Genomic DNA, 16,444 nt, shown 5'->3' with positions numbered 1-16,444 from the left:
AGTAGTTGAGTTTGTGTAAGATCATTGGACAAGCACATTTTAAAATGTAACTGGTCAGAAATGCCAGGTTGTTTTCCTTGCAAGTGATGCAATGCCACAGAGTGGAATGATTTATATAACTGCATTGTACGTTTCAACAAGGTATGTTGGTAGTCTTGTGGCATTCACCCGCTCTGTACACGGCCACACTGCCTTCTCAAACTCTCCCCCACCCCCAGGTGTGGTGATCCTCAGGTTAAATCACCACCAGTCAGCTCTCCCCTCAAAAGGGGTCATCTCAGGTCTTCTGGGACTTCACCTTACTCACATGACTGACTTTCTGCTCTCTAGCCCCCTCTGGTGTATTGAGCATGTTACTTCTTGTATATTTAGCAGTTAAAAGAATATCATCTATAGATTAAATTTTAAGAAGATAATCATTATCACCGAATGGACAAATATGTTTCTAATAGGTTTCCTTTGGAGACTCTTTTTAAAAAAATTTTAGAGTACCCAATTATTTTTTCCAGTTAAGGGGCAGTTTAGAGTGGCCAATCTACCACATCTTTGGGTTGTGGGGGTGAAACACACGCAGACACAGGGAGAATGTGCAAACTCCACACGGACAGGGCCGGGATTCGAACGCCGTAGGCAGCAATGCTAACCACTGTGCTGCCCTTTGGAGACTCTTAACCATAATAATCCATATAAATAAACTTTATTTGAAAAGCGCACTTCATAAAACACTTCAGAATTTCTTCGGAAGAGTCAAAAGCACTTGAAGCGTTAACTCTTGTGTTCTCTCTGCCAGATTCTGCTCGATCCGCTGAGCTTTTCCAACATTCTCCGTTTTGTTTCCGGTTCCAGCACCCGCGGTATTTTGCTTATTTGAGAGTAGGTTCAATATTTGTGTTTGTTTGGTTTCCATTTGCCTCCTTGTGCTCTCCGTCGCTCGATCGCTCCTGGTGTAGCCTCTAGGCCTGATCATGCTCGTCTTTGCCTCGACGGGTTTGATCCTGTGCGATTCGCTAAGCCAAAAGGAGTTGATTCCGAATGGCGCATGTTCCTGATACTGTGTGAAAGCAGCCAGGCAGAGGCTGCACACACACAGCATGTAGATAAGTCACAGGCACATTGCGTCAAGCATTTCGCTCATCCTGGCGGTCAGGAGGGCCACCCCTTTGGCCGATTATCCCCCCCCCCCCCCCCCCCCGGCTTCACCCTGGGGAACATCAAGAACAAGTCACTGAACCTGGAAACCTCTTGGCTCGGCACCAAGTGAGGCGGCGCACCCACGAGAGAGAGAGAGAGAGCACGCATCGGGGATTCATTACATATCTGACTTTCCACGTTTTAAATGAACACAAACAATGGACGGTCTTAAGATCAGATCATTTTAATCCAACCCAGTAATAAATATTTACAAATGCTTTTCAGTTTCATCACCTATTTACAACTTAATTTAAAGTTAATAGGAGAGTTTATGGAAATTCTGACCGACTCCCACGTCAATTTCATCTGGAAGGTTTTTACAGTTTTCAAGTGCTTCCAGGCGGATTGCCAGTGAAGATTGTAGAGCCGCTTCCAACAGAACTTTTCCCATTCGCCGTCTTAAGTAGAGTTTGCAATCACCCGTTCTGCACACGGTACCGTTGTCTAGTCCCCTCTGATGGTATTAGATACTCTACTTGTTTATTTTTACAGATAAAGGGATACCATCATAGGTTATTAATTTAAAAATTGTCATTATCACCTAACCTAAAATATTAACAATCTGTCAAGCAGCAATACTGAGTTATGTTGGGATGTCAGAATATGCAGAATATACACCGTATATGTTTCGTGCCAGTTGTGCAAAATATGTCTGAAAATCTGTCTAATAAGGTCCATAAATGTGCATTTGTAAAAGCAACTTCTAAACTTTTTGGAACGGGGATTATGTGTATTGGGGAAAAAAGGGTTTGTGTGTGTGTGCGTGCGTGGAGGTGTGGTTTGTGGGTATGTGTGAAGATAGTGCAGGCGGGGGTGGGTTTGTGTGTGGTTGGTTGTTTGTGTATGGGGAAGGGTGCACGCCTGTGTGCATGTGTGGGTAGGTGTTTGTACTTGTGTGTATGGGTGCGTATGTGTTTGTGGAGATGTGCCTGTGTGTGGAGATGTGCGTGTGTGTGGGGATGTGGATGTTTATGTGTGTGTATGGGGATGTGGATGTTTATGTGTGTGTATGGGAATGTGGATGTGTGTTTATGGGGACGTGGGTGTGTATGTGTGTGTATGGGGATGTGTATGTGCGTATGGGGATGTGGGGAGAATGTGGGTGTGTGTGTATGGGGATGTGAGTGTGTGTATGGGGACGTGGGTGTGTATATGTGCGTATGGGGTTGTGGGTGTGGGAGAATGTGGGTGTGTGTGTATGGGGATGTGTGTGTGTGTATGGGGATGTGGGTGTGTTTGTGGAGGGATGTAGTGTATATGGGGATGTGGATGTGTGTGTGGGGATGTGTATGGGGATGTGGGTGTGAGTGGGGGGGGTGGGAATGGGTGTGTATGGGGATGTGGCTGTGTGTGTGGGAATCTGTGTTTGTGTGTGCGTGTATGGGGATGTGGGGAGAATGTTGGTGGGTGTGTATGGGGATGTGAGTGTGTGTATGGGGACGTGGGTGTGTATGTGTATGTGTATGTGCGTATGGGGTTGTGGGCGTGGGGAGAATGTGGGTGTGTGTGTATGGGGATGTGGATGTGTGTGTGGGGATGTGTGTGTGAGTGGGGGGGTGGGTATGGGATGTGGGTGTGTGTGTGTGTGTGGGAATCTGTGTGTTTGTGTGTTCGTGTATGGGGATGTGGGGATGTGTGTTGTGTGTGTATGGGCATGTGGCTATGTATGCATGTGTATGGGGATGTGGTGTGTATTTGTGGGGGAGTGTATATGTATGTGTGTGTGTGGGGGTGGGGGGCAATCGTGGTATCTTGAACTGAATAATTCGGGCAATTGACGTCCAATCGAGTTTGGTCATCATCTGTCCAGTCCTGCCACAACCATGGCGTTTGGTGACGATCTGCGCTTCAAATTGTAACTTTAGCCACGCATTGTGTTCTGATAAGTCTGCCTTTCAATTGTTTCAACAAGGGTTTTCAGTTGGCAGGCGAGCGCTGCTCTCACTGCTGTCTGAGATGTCATTAAGCAGGTTCTCATTTCCATCTACCTCCTCCCCAGCGGCCAGTTGGATGTCCTGTGCTGCCTCCGAGCTCACGCTGCCCTCTATGGTGCACATGGTACAAGACAGAGCGGGCACCACGCTCTCCGGCAAGGAGCTGAACACCAGGGGCATGTTCCCCACTTTCCGTCCAGCCCACTCCCCTCTGTCATCATACAGGAACGGGGTGTCGTCTTTCCGCTCGTGTCTCTTGGATTTGATATAGCCCAGCACTATCCCCAACAGAAAGACTCCGTAGAAAGACATGACGATTAAAATGTACAGGTACTCGTTGTCCCCCGATTCACCTGCAGCCTTCGCCGCCCGAGCGTGTGGTTCAGTGAAGTTGGTCTCCTTTAAGTGGTCCATCTTTGAAATGTCCTTCACAGAATGTGTCTGGGAGAAGGAATTAACAGTCAGTCCAGCTTATAGGTTAAAGCGCATAGACGCAAAGCCGTGGCAATGTTAAAAAAGTTTGAGAGAACATATTTGAATGGTCTACTTTAAATTATTAAATTACAAAGAAAGCTGAAAATGCAATTTCACCTATTCTGTTTCAAACATCGTGTAAGGTAATTACTCACCGCTGGTTATGAAAGGTGCCACTGAAACTTCTGTCACTGTCCAAGTTACTTAAGAATTCATGGAGCTCCCTTTCAGTGAGTGTCGTCCAGGAATCTGTTCCCGTTTACTGTCTGTGTGAGCTGCAGAGCTTTATATAGGCTGCAATATGCACCATCACGTGCTAAGGAAAGTTCACAGTCAGATGGAGATGTCCGGCTTCGGGCGGGAGAGGCGAACAAAAGCGGTAGAAAGTCGAATTGGCATCGAATGTGCCCGCATGGACACTGCTCTCAAGAGGAAGTTCAACCAGAAAAGGAAAGAGAGCAAGCTCTCTGGAAGTGAACCGGCTTTCTTTCAATCCTTCCATTCCCCTCCAAGATAACTATCATGGAACACACCCAGGAGAAATCCACCCGTCCCGGGATAATGTGACAGGCTGCAAGCTGGAGGAATGGCCGTGGGAATGTCCATTTCCATTAAAGTAACCCAATGTGCAAATAGCGAAAGACCTTCCTGTGCACAATCTTAAAGCTAATGTCACTTTCACGGAGTTTTATATATCAGCCCTCATAGCTGACCCGTCAGATTTGTCCAATTGATTCACAACTTGCAGAATCAGACTCACTGCCTCTTCTGCGGGTTAAAAACTCGATTAGAATCGGCAGCATTTGCACCAGTGTGTCCCCGGCTCTTACTCAAAGTTGGGCAGGAGAACAAAAATAATTAGGGTTTTTTTAAACCTAACCATCGTGAGAAAGTCGCATGGAGTGTTTTTTTTGTTACCCAGAGATACTCAACAGTCCCCCCCCCCCACCCCACGTGAAAATCTAGAAATGTCCACAAAATGTGCCATCAAATGCTTTGATGATCCGGTGAGTGTTCAGTAAAGAGCGCCATGAGAGGCGAGGCTGTTGGAAAATGTATGCGTTCAAAGGTCAAGTCGTCCTTGAAACCGATTTGTATTAGTAGTTAGAAGGGACGCCGTCACAGTCCTGTTATTAATTGTTATTAATTGGGAGTATTGCTTGTAAAGCAAACCTAGATCCAGGAACACTGAAATATCTAATGTATGCTGGATGCATCCGACGTGTGGAGCTAGCCTACGCATTTTGAGCTCTGAAGTTCTGCGTGTGTTGGGGGTGGGAGGAAATGGGATCGCCTTCCCACTTGGCGGAGAACCTCGCTTTCTTCCCACTGGAGTTAACGGTCTGTGTGCCAGAATCTAACAACATAGAAACTGCTGTAATTCACGTCGATTGCACTCGGCCACAGCAAAATAAGAACGTTTGCAAGGAAAACGAGTTTGACTTTTATACATTTTGAGTTTTTCTGTTTTGAAATGTGTTGTGCATAAATGGCAGTTATTGTACACAGTGGATCGGTTGTTTGTCATAGAATCATAGATTCATAGAATTTACAGTACAGAAGGCCAGTCGGCCCATCGAGTCTGCACCGGCCCTTGGAAAGCCCACACCTTCATATAACCCAGTCACCCTGCCCAACCATATTTTGGACACCAAGGGAAATTTAGCATGGCCAATCCACCTTCTGCTAATGTTCTTGAGCTTTTAAGGATGTGTAAAGCTGGTAAATGTGCTCTCAAATAAATGTAAATTGAAAATATTCTCCATGATTAACGCAAATTTAAAATTGGTTAGTGATATTGAGGGTGTGAGTGTGAATCAGGAAGGTTAGGGGGACTGCTGCTTCCGGATGTGGAAGGGAAGGGAAGAATTGGGGATATATATAAGTGGCTGAGGGAGCAGGGAGGCGAGTGGTGGTGAAGATCAAGGAGAAATGGGAAGTGGAGTTGGGAATGGAGATCAATTGGGGAGTATGGAGTGAGGCACTGCGAAGGGTAAACAGGACCTCCTCTCGTGCAAGGATGAGCCTGATACAGTTTAAGGTGGTGCACAGGGTGCACGTGACTCGGGCAAGAATGAGTGGGTTCTTTCAGGGGATAGCAGATGAATGTCAGAGGTGTGGGCAGGGGCCAGCGAATCATATGCACATTTTGGGGTTGTGAAAAATTGGGAAGATTCTGGCCGGGAGTGTTGCAGTCTTAGCCAGGATAGTGGAGGAGGGAGTGGACCCGGACCCTTTGGTGGCGATATTTGGGGTTTCAGAGAAGCCGGAGCTTGTGGAGAGGAGGAAGGCCGATGTCTTGGCCTTCGCCTCTCTGATTTCACGGCGACGAATTTTGCTGGAGTGGCAGTCGGCATCGCCACCGGGGGTAGCAGCATGGTTGGGTGACCTGTTCGACTTCCTGCGGTTAGAGAAGATAAAGTATGAGTTAAGGGGCTCAGCAGGTTGAGAAAAGGTGGGGGATGTTTGTGACCGTGTTTGACGAGCTGTTTGTCGCGGGGGGGATGGGTGGGATGGGGAGGTGAAAAAGGAGGAAAATCTGTACAAACTGTATTGTTGATTATTGGGAAGAATGTTTCCCGGTGTGTTTATTTGCTGTAACCTACTTTGATACAAGTTTGAATAAAATCCGTTTTTAAAAAAAGGGAAGGTTAGGGGTTTCAGGATTTAGTGTTGGAGGAGATTTGAACTTTGCCTTTGACCAACAGGTAAATTATACTTTCTATCTGGGTGGATGGACAAACTGACCATAGCGCCATTGTAGCAGTCAACTGGGGATAACATGGTAATGGTACAGGACACTATCCAACAACAACTTGTATTGATGTAGCACCTTTAAAGTAATGAAACATCACAAGGTGCTTCACAGGAGCAAGAAATAAAAAGAGTACGGCACCGAGACACAGAAGGAGATATTAGGTCAGATGACCAAAACTTTGGTCAAAAGGTTATTTTTAAGAAGTATTTTAAAGGAAGAATGTGAGGTATAGAGAGTTAGAAAGGTATAGGGAAGGAATTCCAAACATTGAGGCTTAGGCAACGGAAGCCATGGCCACCAATGGTGGAGCAGTAATGCTTGGGAAAGCACAAGAGGCAAGAATAAAAGAGCAGAGGGTTTTGGGATTGGAGGAGATTACAATGATAGGGAGGGGCAAGGCCATGGAGGGATTTGAAAACAAGGATGAGAATTTCAAAATCAAGACATTACTTGTCCTGGAGCCAATGAGCCAAGCACAAGGTGATAGGACAACGGGATTTGCTACAAGTTAAGACACAGTCAGCAGTGTTTTGGATTACTCAAATTTAAGCAGGGTAAAATGTGAGAGATCAGCCAAGAGTGACTGGCATAGTCGAATCCAGAGGCAACAACTACATGAATGAGGGTTTCAGCAGTAGATAGGGCCAATGTCAAATAATATCAGGGAGATGGTCTTGGAGTTAACACAAATATGAGATTTGAAGCTCATCTCAGGATCAAATGTGACAACAAGGTTGCTAACAGGCTGGCTTAATCCCAGATTATTGCCAGAGAGAGTGATGAAGTTGGTAGCTAGGGGATGGAGTGTAGAATGGGGACCAAAAACAATGGCTTCAGTCTTCGTACTATTTATTTATTTATTTAATATTTTTATTTATCATATTTCCATCATTTTCACCATACAAAGGAAAATACAGCAACAGAACAACACCAACACTATAAAACCTTAGACATAGACTCGTAGGACAAAAATGAAAACAAAATGAATTGTAGAACCCCTCCTTCACCCCCCTCAACCTCAACTTCAACTTCACTTTCTCCAGGGCCAAAAACTCCATCAGGTCCCCCCGCCACTCCAAGGCACAGGGCGGAGAAGCTGACCTCCACCCCAACGAGACTTGCCAACAGGCGATCAGCAAGGTGAAGGCTAAAACGTCTGCCCCCTCACCCGCTTGTAACTTGGGCCGGTCCAATACACCGAAAATGGCTTCTAGGGGACCATGCTCCATATCCATATGTAAAACCCCAGACAAAGGGGTGAGAGTAGTCCTGGTCAGTGTGTATGCCCCTAATTGGGACAATGTGGATTTTATTAGGAGGATGCTAGGGAAGATCCCCGACTTGGATTCACGTAAATTGATCATGGGCGGGGACTTTAATACAGTCCTGGACCCGAGCCTGGACCCGTCATGTTCAAGAACGGGCAGGTTGCCAGCGCTGGCAAAGGAACTGAGAGGGTTCATGGAGCAAATGGGGGGAGCAGATCCCGTGGCGATTTAGCCGGCCGACGGCGAGGGAGTTCTCGTACTACTCCCACGTCCACAAGGTGTATTCCCGAATTGAATACTTTGTTGTGAGTGTTGGTCATTCTGGGTGAGTGTGCTTAACACTCAATTTGGCTCTGTTTCGTTACTTAGCTCTGGAGTCGCCAGATATCGTTAAGACACTGCCACAGCTTCAAGGTGAAGTTCAAAGCAATAAAACCATACACCAATTAGTAAGTCCAAACAACTGAGTTTATTATAATACAATTATAATAACTACCCATGCACACGCTAAAAGGATTAAACTTATTCCTACCGCTAAATAAACTAATACTTATCTCGAAGGAACTGCCGGGTCAGGGAACAAGGCCTCTTGCTCTGCTCTGGTCTGCAGACTTCAGGTTGGTATATGTTAAAAGGGGTCAGGAGTGTCTATCTCTGGTAGCGATCGTTGTGAGGCACTTACTTGCTGGTGGCTGCTGTCCGAACCCTCTCCTCTCTCTCGTTCAAGGCATCTTGGCAAAAGCTGGTCGAGGCGCTGGTCCACGGAGGAGTGCTGGTCAAATAGAGAGGAGGGCTGGAAGGCTGGATCAAAAGACTGAACCATGTGTGGGACCTGTCTTTTATAGGTCCCAGGGGATCCGCGCCCCTTTGGGCGGACTCCCTTACCTGCTTGGAATCGATTGGGTCTCTTCCCAATCGATATGTTTGAATCCCCCCAATACTGAGGCTGTTCCTTAGCTACTGGGCGGGCCTCCAGGCTCTTTGTTTTCGAACCTTGCTGGTGCCTGAGTGTCTGGTATCCTTTACAATGTTGCAGTTGCTTCCCCATTTGTGTCCATTGTCTCTGGAATAGTTCCATTAACATGCTAATTATCCTGGTGATTGCCTCATTAGTATGCGGAATGTTCGTTTCGGTGCTGTCTGCTTTCTTAGCAGACAGAATCCACACCTGCTAGGGGCAGCCTGCTGGGGCTGCAAACATTGTCCATTTTATCCTGTATGCTTTGCGTTCCTCCATTTTGTATTCAGGGAATGGCCAACTTCGGTGGCTATACTCCCTCCTTGTGATCCTCATGAGAAATCATGAAGGATCACCTAACTACGGTGTCTTTTGGGCCCCTGACCTCAGCGAGTTTCCTGGTTCTACGACGGCGAGGGAGTTCTCATACTACTCCCACGTCCACAAGGTGTATTCCCGAATTGAATACTTTGTGGTCAGTAGGGACCTGCTGGCCGGAATGGTGGGGGCAGAATACTCGGCAATTGCCATACCGGACCATGCTCCGCACTAGGTAGACCTGCAATTTTATAAGGACAGCTTTCAGCACCCACCATGGAGGCTGGAAGTTGGATTACCCACGGACGAGGCGGTGTGTGAGAGGCTGAGAAAATGCATGCAGAATTACCTGCAGGTGAATGATTCAGGAGAAGTCTCGGCAGCGGTGCTCTGGGAGGCGCTGAAGGCGGTGGTGAGAGGGGAGCTGATTTCAATCCGGGCGTACAGGGACAGGACGGACAGGGCAGAGACGGACCGACTGATTAAGGAAATTCTACGGACGGACAGGAGTTACGCGGAATCGCCGAGGCCAGAGTTACTCAGGAAACGACAGAGGCTGCAGGCCGAATTTGGTGTGCTGACTATAGGCAAGGCTGTAGAGCAGTTTAGAAAGGTAAAAGGCACGATTTATGAGCATGCGGAGAAGGCCAGTAGAATGCTTGTGCAACAACTAAGGAAGAGGGAAGCGGCTCGGGAAATTGGGAGGGTAGTGGATGGGGAGGGTAACTAGTGGGTGACCCGGCAGGGCTGAACAGGGTCTTTAGGGACTTTTGTAGGAAGCTGTACACCGGAACCCCCCAGGGGACCAGGGGGGATGAGGCGATTCCTGGACGGACTGACCTTCCCAAGAGTGGGGAGGGGGTTGGTAGAAGTACTGGGGGCCCTGGTCATGATTGAAGAGGTATTGGGGGGCCTGAAGGTCATGCAATCGGGTAAAGCCCCGGGGCCGGACGGGTATCCGGTGGAGTTTTACAAAATATTTGCCAGGATAGTGGGGCCGGTGCTGGTCAGGGTCTTTAACGAGGCAAGAGACAGATGGAGTTTACCCCCAACGATGTCGCAGGCCACCATTTCGCTTATTCTGAAACGGGATAAGGACCCGGAGGCTTGTGGGTCATACAGGACAATCTCTTTGATCAACGTAGACGCCAAGTTACTGGCCAAGATCTTTGCGACCAGAATTGAGGACTGTGTACCGGATGTAATTGTGGAGGACCAAACCGGGTTTGTATAGGGGAGGCAGCTGGTGGCCAACCTAAGAAGGCTGCTCAACGTGATTATGGTGCCCCCGGAGAGTATGGAGGTAGAGATAGTGGTAGCCATGGATGCTGAAAAGGCTTTTGACCGGGTCGAGTGGGATTATCTGTGGGAGTTACTAGGACGGTTCGGGTTCGGGGTGGGGTTCATCGACTGGGTTAGGCTATCATATCAGGCCCCAGAGGCGAGTGTAAGGGCGAACAGGATGACATTGGACTACTTTAGACTGCACCGTGGGACAAGACAGGGTTGCCCTCTCTCCCCTCTGCTGTTTGTGTTGGCGATAGAGCCGCTGGCAATTGCACTGAGAGCTTCTAGGGGCTGAAAAGGGCTGGTCTGGGGGGGAATGGAACATAGAGTCTCGTTATAGGCAGACGATCTGCTGTTATATATAATCGGACCCAATGGTGGGGATGGAAGGTATTATGGAAATCCTGAGGGAATTTGGCCGGTTCTCAGGATATAAATTGAACATGGCTAAGAGTGAGATGTTCGCAATTCAGGTGAGGGGGCAGGAGAGTAGGCTGAAGGGGTTTACCGTTCAGGCTGGTGGGGGAGAGTTTCCGATATTTGGGGATTCAGGTGGCACGGGACTGGGGCAGGTTGCATAAGCTCAACCTGTCCCGACTGGTGGATCGAGTGAGGGAGGTGGTCTGGAGGTGGGATGCATTCCCGCTGTCATTGGCGGGGAGGGTGCAGACTGTTAAGATAACAATTCTCCCGCGGTTCTTGTTTGTTTTTCAGTGTCTCCCCATCTTTATCCCACGGTCCTTCTTTAAGAGGCTGAATAAAATTATTCTGGGATTTGTATGGGCAAGGAAGTCCCCGCGGGTGAAGAGGGTGATGCTTGAAAGGAACAGATAAGAAGGGGGGCTGGCATTGCCGAACTTCAGCAACTATTACTGGGCAGCCAACATAGCGATGATAAGGAAATGTATGGTGGGGACGGGGTCGGTTTGGGAGCGGATGGAGGTGGCTTCATGCAGGGGCACTAGCTTAGCAGCCCTGGTCACGGCGCCTCTGCCGCTTCCGCCGGCACGGTACTCCACCAGCCCGATAGTGGTGGCGGCTCTTCGGATCTGGGACCAGTGGAGGAGGCATATAGGGGAGGTAAGAGCATCGGTGTGGACCCCAATCTGCAGCAACCACCGATTTGTCCCGGGGAACATGGACGGGGTATCGACTGTGGAAGAGGGCGGGGATTGTGAGGATGGGGGATCTGTTCCTGGAAGGGAGCTTTCCGAGCATGAGGGCGCTGGAGGAGAAGTTTGGGCTGGCGAGAGGGAATGACTTTAGATACTTACAGGTGCAGGATTTTGTACGCAGACTGGTACCATCCTTCCCATGTCTCCTGCCGAAGGGGAAGCAGGACAGGGTAGTTTCTAGGGGAGAGGTGGGAGAGGGTAGAGTCTCAGACGTCTACAAGGAACTAATGGCTGAGGATATGCAGACCGAGGACCTGAAGTTTAAATGGGAAGAGGAGCTCAGGGGGGAGATGGAAGACGGTATCTGGGCAGAAGCCCTGAGCAGAGTGAACAGGACCGCAATATGCGCCAGGCTCAGCCTGATCCAGTTTAAGGTCGTGCACCGGGCCCACCTAACGGTGGCCCGGATGAGCAGATTCTTCGCGCTGGAGGACAAGTGTGCTAGATGCGCCGGAGGGCCGGCTAACCATGTACACATGTTCTGGTTGTGCCCTAAACTCAGGGGGTATTGGCAGGGATTCGCAGATGTCATGTTCCGGGTATTGAAAACTGGGGTGGTAATGAGCCAGGTGGTGGCAATCTTTGGGGTTTCGGAGGACCCGGGACTCCAGGAAGAGAGAGATGCCGATGTTCTGGCCTTTGCTTCCCTGGTAGCCCGGCGACAAGTACTGTTAGCATGGAGGGACTCAAAGCCCCCGAGGGCTGAGGTATGGCTATTGGACATGGCGAGCTTTCTTGGCCTGGAGAAAGTCAAATTCACCTTGAGAGGTCCGTTATTACGGTTCGCCCAAAGGTGGCAACCATTTATTGACTTCTTCGCAGAGGAGTAAGCATCAGCGGGGGGAGGGGGGGGGGGGCTAGGTTAGAGTAGAGTAGAGTAGGGGGATATTGAGGCAGATCCGTGCGTGAACAGAGCCATGGTTTGCACTATGTTTAATTTGTGTCTTGACTTTTTTTGTACTGTACAATGTCACTTTTTCTATATGCCTAAAATACCTCAATAAAATTATTTGTTAAAAAACAATGAGGCACATGGTCCGAAATCAATATCGCTAAATACACCGACCCTCTGACCCCAGCCAATAACGCCTTCCCCACCATAAAAAAGTCTATTCTCGAGTACATGATCTTTCACCCTCAGCTGGGTCTCCTGCAGCATTATCAAGGCAGCCTTTAGACTCTTTAAATGTGAAAACACCCTCAACCTCTTCACCAGTCCCCCTAACCTCTTCACGTTCCACGTTACTATTCTGACTGGGGGTCTCTCAACCCCCGTCCCTCCTATTCGACATCATCAATACCCCAAGTCCTGCCCACTGGACCTGATCCGCGTCTTCTCTTGGTTGCCGTCGAACTCCTCCCCCTCCCTCCCAAAATCCCATCCGCTTCCTCTCGAAAACACCTCTCCCAGTATTGATCCCATTCCCCCACCGTTCACAACTCCCAGGCCCATCGAAACCCTTTCAACCAGGTTCCAACGACCACAGCCCGTCCCCCCACCACACTCAAATTCACTAGCCAAACCTTGCTTCCTCGTGTGCAGGCCCCTACCCAGGCACCCCTCCTCCCAATCCCCTCCCCCATGTCCCAGTCCCTGAAAACAAACAAAGCCATTGCAAAAACTGCACTCCATAGAACTGCCATAACCCTAAAGCTCAATATTCCCATACCCACTTTAACCCATAGCAGAGGGAACACTACTCTTCCACACCCACCAACCCAAATATAAAAAACAAGCCCCAACTGTTTTCCACACATATACTGAACATATACACATCCTGAAACAAGAGATGAGGCTGTAAACAGCACTCCAGAACCAAACCCCAGTCCCATCTCTTATTTTAACCCCAGTCTTTTAGCCTTCATGAACTCATCTGCCGCCTCCACCGTCTCAAAGTCTCTGGAATTATAGGTCATCCTCAGCTTCGCTGGGTAGACCACGCCAAACCTCACCTTGCCAACTCCACAGTTAAGTCCTGGCATATACGAATACAGTACCAGTTCTTTCCCACTGCACCTCACGTCTTTATTTCACTGAACTCAAGACCTTCTGCTTGACATGGAAATTATGGAAACAAATTATGACTGCCTTTGGCGGCTCCTTTGGCTTGGGTCTGAGTGACTGATGAGCCCCATCCGGTTGATACCGGAAGGGTTCTTCCCCCTCCCCCAACAAATCTGCCAACATCTTCGCGAAGTACTCAGTTGGCCTCGGGCCCTCCATACCCTCAGGCAGGCCCACAATTCTCAAGTTCTGCTGCCTCTACCTGTTCTGCAGATCCTCCACCTTGGATCTGAGTCCTTTGTTGGCCTTCACCACCCTCCACAGCTCCTCATCCATTGAGGTGAACTGGTCACTGTGCTGCAACAAAGCCTCCTCCATCCCCTCCAACTTCCCTTCTCTCCTTGCTCCCATACCTCAGCCGATGTCTTCTATGCTGCCGCCTTCACCAGGGCCATCACCTTCTTCATCATCTCCATACGCATCACCGCCATGTGTTTAGCGAAGTGCCTCTCAAACGCCCCAGTTATCACCTCGATCAGAGTCTCTACTGTGAAGAGCGTGGTCCTACCCAGCGATCCAGCCTGCTGCTGCCGGGCTGACCTGTTCACTCAATAGCGAACTTTTGCTCACCCGCTTCTTCCCAGTGGTTTTTTTCTGGGTCTTTGACATTCCCCTCCTTCCATGTCTTCCTCCACCACCTTATCCAGAAACTGCCCCTGGAACCAGGCATTAAACTCCAAAAATCAGAACCTCAAGAAGGAGCTACCCAAACTGCAACTTCCACCTACATGCCACCACTGGAAGTTTCCAGTCTTCACACTATTTAATTGGAGGAAATGTCTTCTCATCTGAATAATTGGCTTGTCGGTCTAGGGGTAGGATTCTCGCTTCAGGTTGGTCAATCACCCAACATGCGAGAAGTCCCAGGTTCAAATTCCAGATGAGCCCTATGGTTTGTATAGAATACAGAAATAAGGATACAATGCTGGAATTGAATAAAACACTGGTGAGGCCACAGCTGGAACACTGTGCGCAGTTCTGGTCGCCACATTACAGGAAGGACGCTATTGCTCTGGAGAGTGCAGAGGAGGTTTACAAGAATGTCGCCAGGGCTAGAAAAGTGTAGCTACGAGATTAGATAGGTTGGGGTTATTTTCCTTGGAGCAAAGAAGGCTGAGGGGTACAAAATTATGAGTGAAGAGATGGGGTGGACAGGATAAAATTGCTCCCTTGGTGGAGAATTCTAGAGCAAAGGGAGATTGATTCAAGATGTGGCAGAAGGTGTCGAGCGGACATGAGGAAGAACTTTTTTATGCAGAGGTAGTAGGAGTCAGGAATTCACTGCCCAAGTTGGTGATGGAGCCAGAGACCCTAAACTCTTTTGAAATGTACCTGGATCTGCAAGTGCTCTAGACTACAGGGCTATGGACCGGGAGAAGTAGGTGGACTTAGAAAGGGCACCTGGCCTGGCATGGACAAGATGGGTTGAATGACCTCCTTCTGTGTTGTAACTTTTCTATAATTCTATGATCTAGCTCATGTCGGATAATCAGTCGGATAATTAAGTCGGGGTGTTGTTGGGTATCGCCAATGTACATGTGAAAACTAACACCCTGGGCTAGATTCTCCACAGCCCAACGCCGAAATCGTGATCGACGATCGGGTGGACAATGGATTCCGACACAAGCATTGGGCAGAATGAGAGTGGGGCCACCACCCTCAACTCTATCCATATCGGGTGCCACCCATCCCACCCATAAGGTCTGCTCCCCACAGGTGAACACCCCACCGCTCAACCTCTCCATAGATGCCAAGCGTCCCTCCCCCAGTCCTCCCTTGGGTCAGACCTCCATTCCCCGTTGTGAGACACCCACTCCTCCAACCCCCGCCCCCCCCCCCCCTTGGTCCTGGAGTTAGGGACTTCAAATCTAGGGACTACTTGTCATCCTAGCCTAGATACAGCTGCCTCTGGTGCTGCTGGGACTACAGTTGCCAGCTAGTCAGCGTGAGTGAGGGGAAGGAGTTTTATCTCCAGTCATTTAATGCTGCTTGTGGGCTGCTGTGATCTTGGATGGGGGGTGGTGGAAAACACCGCTGATAGAAAAATTGTGCCCTTTATGTCTGTTTGCATAGAAGATGGTTTGCCACACAACACATCACCTCACACTTTAACACCATGATGAAACATAGGAAATGATCCCAGGTAGCTTCAGAGAGCAAGGCCAGAATATCTTTATTTTAATAAATTATGAAGAATTAGAGGTGAAAGAGGCATGGAATTGAAGGAATTCGCGATCTGGGCCTCGGGATCATTGCTACCAAAAGAGAATGCTGGAAATCACTCAGCAGATCTGGCAGGATCTGTGGAGACACTGAGTTAACATTTCCAGTCCAATATGACTGCTTTGGAACAAAGAGAATAGAACAGTGATGGGTGTTATGCTGTTGGAAAAGGGGGTTGGAGCAGGTGGAACCAAATAGCAAGTCAGGGTTAGAGGGCCAGGGAGATTAAATTAGAAAAATGTGATTGAGCACAAAACAAAGAGAATGGTAATGGTATATTAAAATCTAAAGCTTACATCCAGAGTCAGCGTTCAAGCAGAATAAAGCTCAGCACTATCTGAAAGTAAAATAGCTTTGGTTTTAATAGCAGAGAAAGGGTCAACAGTGTGAAAGAAATAAACATGAGAACAAGATACAAACTGGCACTTGAGGGGAAAAAAAATAAAAATTGAGGACAGAGTTCATGGTCTGAAGTTGTTGAACTCAATGTTGAGTCCAGAAAGCTGTTAAGTGCCTAATCAGGTGTGTTTCCTCCAGTTTGCATTGGGCTTCATTAGAACATTGTAGCAAGCTGATCACAGAAATGTGAACATGAGGGAGAGATGGTGAATTGAATGGCAAGCGACCTAAACATTAGGGTTATGCTTGTGAACTGAGCAAAGGAGTCAAAGCAGTCACCCAGTCTACGTGTAGTCTCCCTAATGTAGAGGAGACTGTTGTGAGCAATGAATACAGTTGTCTCAATTGAAAGAAATACATTGCTTCACCTGGAAGAAATGTTTGGGGCCTTGGA

The 16,444-nt window shown here is 48.5% G+C and overlaps 1 protein-coding gene across 1 annotated transcript; it reads right to left on the bottom strand.

The window, feature by feature from the left end:
* Positions 1-2,829: 2,829 nt before the first annotated feature.
* Positions 2,830-3,843, bottom strand: kcne4 (potassium voltage-gated channel, Isk-related family, member 4). The gene is made up of 2 exons (XM_038816757.1): positions 3,755-3,843; positions 2,830-3,566 (listed from the first exon to the last, which is right to left on the bottom strand). The coding sequence occupies exon 2, from the start codon at positions 3,537-3,539 to the stop codon at positions 3,096-3,098; it is 444 nt and encodes a 147-aa protein (XP_038672685.1). The 5' UTR covers positions 3,540-3,566; positions 3,755-3,843; the 3' UTR covers positions 2,830-3,095.
* Positions 3,844-16,444: the final 12,601 nt, after the last annotated feature.

This window comes from Scyliorhinus canicula, chromosome 13 (assembly GCF_902713615.1).
Source record: "Scyliorhinus canicula chromosome 13, sScyCan1.1, whole genome shotgun sequence".
Lineage (NCBI taxonomy): Eukaryota > Metazoa > Chordata > Chondrichthyes > Carcharhiniformes > Scyliorhinidae > Scyliorhinus > Scyliorhinus canicula.
Note: the sequence above shows the minus strand (reverse complement) of the source record. Positions and strands in the feature narration are given on the sequence as shown.

What these genes read in the sequence shown, in the direction of transcription:
- kcne4 (XM_038816757.1), bottom strand. Translation starts at nt 3,539, where the DNA reads ATGGACCACTTAAAGGAGACCAACTTCACTGAACCACACGCTCGGGCG.